This window comes from Limulus polyphemus, unplaced genomic scaffold, assembly GCF_000517525.1.
Source record: "Limulus polyphemus unplaced genomic scaffold, Limulus_polyphemus-2.1.2 Scaffold592, whole genome shotgun sequence".
In the NCBI taxonomy this organism is placed as follows: domain Eukaryota; kingdom Metazoa; phylum Arthropoda; class Merostomata; order Xiphosura; family Limulidae; genus Limulus; species Limulus polyphemus.
In genome coordinates this window covers 166,482-172,153 of record NW_013666202.1, presented here as the reverse complement: position 1 = coordinate 172,153, position 5,672 = coordinate 166,482, and the positions used below count along the sequence as shown (strand labels likewise).

The 5,672-nt window shown below is 33.9% G+C and overlaps 1 protein-coding gene across 1 annotated transcript in view; it reads left to right on the top strand.

Moving 5' to 3' along the window:
* Positions 1 to 5,672, top strand: part of LOC106459318 (serine/threonine-protein phosphatase 2B catalytic subunit 2-like) — a 98,157-nt gene that overhangs the window by 83,883 nt on the left and 8,602 nt on the right. Inside the window, exon 5 of the mRNA XM_013918927.2 lies at positions 2,568 to 2,713. Within this exon, the coding sequence (XP_013774381.1) occupies positions 2,568 to 2,713 (146 nt within the window). The remainder of the gene's footprint in view (positions 1 to 2,567; positions 2,714 to 5,672) is intronic.

The window sequence follows — 5,672 nt, the reverse complement described above, 5'->3', positions numbered from 1 at the left end:
GTTATACTGGAAATGTTAGCGACCTTTTTAGCGTATTATTAGTATATATACGCATAATATATCGTAACCAATACTTTGAATGACCAGTTTTTCGCTTAGGAATTAGATAGGGTGGTTTTTCGGCTCGTGAATTATTTGGAATCCTTGTCGATTCCTACTATTAAGTACTTCCATACTTAAAATATCACTCTAAAATGGAACAAATATTTTTACATTTTCAACTCCAACACCACCTATAATATGAAACACGAGTTTAGAAATTCTACCTTGAGTAATATAATATTTCATGACATTCAGTCAAGCCGCTCTGTGCTGCTTTTATTTATTGGAGTCACGTGGGAACTGTCTATTGGTTGTCAAAAACTTCTATGAACTTCATACCTTATTTGTATCTATGTTATTATATGTATCAAAGAACGAACATAATGTGCGTTACAGGAAACTAAACTAGTTTTATCTGTTCAGTTTAATTTATTTATTCTTCTTGCAAACTCCAAGAAGCACTAAATATTTATATGTAATTAACTTTAGAGATTCAGGTTTATCAGGATTGAAGTAAAAAGGATGAATTCGAATAAGATAAATTAACGTCTTTCCGTTGGTCTTTTGATTTCCTGGCTGTTTGGCTGTACATTATAACAATACTATAGCTCAGACGAAACTTCAGTGAACTTTCAGTATACACCGACATAGTTCTTATGGTATAAAGTTTGCAGCTGGCAAAGTTTTATCAGTAATTGTGAATATTATAGAGACCGCATTATCCAGAACAGCGTTTCTTAACCTTTTTTCGAAACCATGGACCGCTTCGCTGCCTCCATAAACTGTGGGATACAAAGAAAAAACCATTACGACTTACATGTGAATATTCTGCCTGTTTTTGGTTGGTTTGTTTTTGTGAAACCCCATAGACCTTCAAGGCGGGTGTGACAAACCGATGGTTGAGAAACTTTTTTATTGCATATGTTAATGTACTGGCATGTTACTGTAGATACCTATATGTATTTGGTTCGCAGCGAATTGTTTACATTTTGATGGTGCAATGCCGCTATGGGTATATATTATGTTTCGGGGATACACCTGAGCCTTTACCAAACAAAAGGTGTTCTTGAAACCCGCTATGTGATGGTGCCTTTCTTTTTGGAAAATATAGTGTTTTCCGATGTCCACCCGTTGTCTCTTTCTGTCATGAATCACGATAGTACTTTGTCTGGTGAATAGGATAAACGTAGTTAAGACCTTAAAAATGATATATCATTGGATGTAGGACTTGTTTATTTATTTTTTATTTGTAAGTATTTAATATTACATTGTGTTTCATTTTAAGTATGTATACCGTAATGTAAATTTTATTACGTATTCAGAAATATTTCATTAAGATAGACTAAAACAAATTAGATGATATTTAATACCAATTTTATGAGCCATTTAAAATAAATCTTGAAAACAAAGGGTTTGTGCACATATTTTTATAGAGTTTTTGGAAGAAAAAACCTACCAGTGATAGTGAAATGTATTAAATCTGAAGTATGATCCCTTTAACTAACTTAGAGGCTGTATTTTTAAGAAAATGCAAAATAACTGTTCAGAGAGGAATAAAATATTTTTAATGATATAAAACTAGCAAGAAATTGCTGAGGGCTCTAAGTTAATTGCTTCTTTCTTAATTTTATACAATTATTATTATTAAGAAAATTGACGTTATGCTTTACAGTACAATCCACATAAGAAGTAAGTAAATTATCATATTCCACATTAAAGGTAGTAGAAAACCACTGTGAATGGAATACGTTTAGGATGGATTTAAAACACACCGTGGCATAGTTCAAATTCTGTAAGGTTGTATGGTTTGAACTTTAAAATTCATTTACATTAATTTTTTTTTATGAAACAAATATTTGAGATGACCTAGTTTTAACCATCTTGGTGCCCCTTGTTATCTCTGCCAAGAACCCCCTTCTCTGCCGGTCTGCCATTGAAAGTGATCGTCTGGTGTTTTTCATGGAAGCCGAAAACTCGCACAGCAAAGCGGTGTAAAACAACGAGTTTCGATACAACAACGTAGGCCAATCTGGAACAATGAATGCCCTTTTCCACAAAGTGAAGACTTTTGTTACGAAATAAAACACCTACAACTCCCCCCAAACAACAACAACAACAAAAAACTGAAATGAGACACAATTAACAACAATACATTGAAAAATATACAAAAACACTTCCTGGAAGTTCAGGTGACCTTCATGGCGTCACTCAATCCCCATTATATATATATCACTCATTCAGTTACACCACCATTCTCAGTTTACCCCCTCAAGAAGAAAGGTACACCTTTCGAAAGCGCTCGGGTTATAGGGCTTATATCATTTTATGTTGAGACTTCATGAACCTACGTGTTTTTCTGACATCATAAGATGTAGCGTATTTGTTTGGCTGACCGGATAACAATGTTGATATGTACCTCACTCATGACAGTCATTTTGACGTTTGAAAAGTTGTTTTTTTTTAAACAAATAGAAGTGGTTAAAGTTTGGCAACTTGTAACTTTACCTTTTATGCGTGTTTTACAGGTAAAATCAAGTATTCGGAGAGAGTCTACGATGCTAGCATGGCGGCATTTGATTGCTTACCTTTAGCGGCTCTTATGAACCAACAGTTCCTTTGTGTTCACGGTGGCCTGTCACCAGAAATTCACACCCTAGAAGACATTAAAAAGGTATGTATATTGCTATACATACTATACACAGTACTGTAAAAAAATATTCGTGAGCCTGTCCCATCCTAGCTCAAGAGCTCTTCCAAATTAGCCCATAGTAACCAATGAAGTGGAAATACATTTGTAGTAGTTGGTTATAAACCATTTTCCTAGTTAGCAGAGCCGGGAATTCGAAACCAACTCGACTGAAATTTCACTCATTCTAACTTCACAGAATTATGTGCGACATTTGAAAAAACAACAAAACAAACACAGTTTGGTTTATTGAACGTGTTCTTGTAGTTACCAAGATGTGGCATTTTGATCTAGAGTAGATATTCGCATATCAGTCAGGTAGGGATATTTGGATGGTACTTGAGTGTAGTTTGGGTTCTTCCAAAGTTCATAACAGTGTCGTCAGTCGGTAGTTTGGGTTTTTCCACCGTTCATAACAGTGTCGTATGTCGGTAGTTTGGGTTCTTCCTCTGTTCATATCAGTGTCGTCAATCGGTAGTTTGGGTTCTTCCACCATTCATATTAGTGTCATCAGTCGGTAGTTTGGGTTCTTCTTCTGTTCATATCAGTGTCGTCAATCGGTAGTTTGGGTTCTTCCACCGTTCATATTAATATCATCGGTCAGTAGCTGAGGTGTGACATTACGCAGCCAGTGTTGACTAATAGGTTAACCCTCAACTGTAGAAACTAACATTGTAACGTGGTCCGTGTCAGTCTCTTTCCGAGTGTTGCACGTTTGAAAAAAACTAATTTAATTTCCTTAATATAAGATATCCACAGAAGTCTGTAATATAGTTCAGAAAACGTCACCTCCTTGTATATTTAGTTGATGACAATTTGTAATACAGAGTATAGCTGTCTGTTCAAGGTAGACTGAAGTCTAGTAGTATTATCATGACTTCCCAAGTTATAAAGGATAACATGAAGTTATTTTTATTCACTTTTTTTGTAAAATGTTTTATCAAAGTAACAGCTCAAAAATCTATCTGAATTAAAAGTTTGTATTGATCGTAGGGTTATCGTAAATAAAATGTTTGTGTTGAATGTGAGGTTATTGTCAATCAAGCATTTCTCTAAACTAATGAACAACTCAAAAATCTATCTGAATTAAAAGTTTGTATTGATCGTAGGGTTATCGTAAATAAAAGGTTTGTGTTGAATGTGAGGTTATTATCAATCAATCATTTCTCTAAATTAATGAACAACTCAAAAATCTATCTGAATTAAAAGTTTGTATTGATCGTAGGGTTATCGTAAATAAAAAGTTTGTGTTGAATGTGAGGTTATTGTCAATCAAGCATTTCTCTAAACTAATGAACAACTCAAAAATCCATCTCATAAATTTTTTTTATTGAAGTACGTATAGAAAGCTGTATGAGACAGATCTAGGAACTTTGGTTGGGGAAGTTCGAGTTTCGTACACGGCGCAAATTGAACAAATAACGCAGCCTAACTAACTAATGAATGAATATTTGCTATAAAATTCTTATCAATACTATAAGTGCAGCTACCAGTTTGGCCGCCAGTTTTGATTTCATTTCTTTAAGTTGCACATTGAATTATTTTTGGCCCAACCTTTTTTTCTCACACCTAAGGTGTTTTTGATTAGATTTAGGAAAACTACCAACTCATTACATTACTTGCAACGGCAAGGTCAAATTATTTTTTACGTGACAAATGGAAATTGTCGGGGGAATGAAAACACTTAGGAGTTAGGAAGTGAAAATTAATAATTATAAAACGCATCATAATATTAATTACACGTTAATATAATAATTATATATAAACATTCGGCGGTGGACAAATATAAACATTTGACGACCAACGAGTCGTATGACCAAGAACACAATTGTGTTGGAGCTGCTGGTTAGTCCCCCGCTGGGACAGTGGTAAGTCTACGGATTTACAACGCTAAAATCAGGAGTTCGATTCCCCTCGGTGGATACTGCAGATAGACCGATGTGGCCGTGCTATAAGAAAAAACATAAAAATACACGCTGTTGGTTAATTAACTAGCAATATTGAAAATGTGTGAGAATTGGAAAGGTTTGATATTTTTTGAATGATATTACTTGCACTAACGCATCATAATCAGATATATGAACGTGATTATTTAACAATATTAACGAATACAATTATGGGGTTTTAGCGTTTTTATTTAATATAAGTTCATGAAACAAAGATGTGTAATAAAGTTTATGCTTCTTGGTTGCCATAAAAATTAACCTTTTTTAAAGCAAACTAATAGGTTTACATTTAATAACGCTCAGAATTTCCCCTTCCAAAGATTGTGACAAGTTAAAATATGTACGTGGCCACTTTTAATATATATATAACTAAATTCAAAATTTGAAAAACAACTGTACAAGTTACACAAATGAAATGCCACGTCTTACCCATCACGCCCTTGTGACTACAATGGACGTTTTTCCTTAATGACGATCCTGGATATAACTTTAATACTTATAATTTAATAACAGCTAACCCCAGTAGGAACATGAGAGATAGACCCATTAACCATATTACACTTACTTACAAATGGTTTTCGGTTCTGTAAGGTAGGCGGTACAACATTGCTTTCTCTGAAACAGGAGTGAGTCGGGTAATGATACTCTTAATAAGATACCTACAGTTTGTTTGACGTAACTTGGATCTTAGAGCAGTAGATACCGCTCTGTTACCGTCTGTACGATTTTAAGTATTGATGAATTCTAATGTAGAGTCAGTCCAAGTTTGTTCCGAATTTGTGTAATATTGAAAATATAATAAAAAATTGTTAATGTTATTTTAGGGGTAATGGTTCAGTTCATTTTATGTAGAATAGTTAAGTTGTTGATATTATTTTTTAGAGAGAATAGTTTTACAGAGTAGTAGAGCTGTTCCTGTTATTTTGTATGGAACAGTAGAGCTGTTCCTGTTATTTTAAAGATAACTGTAATAGTGTTTCTGATATTATAATGTCATA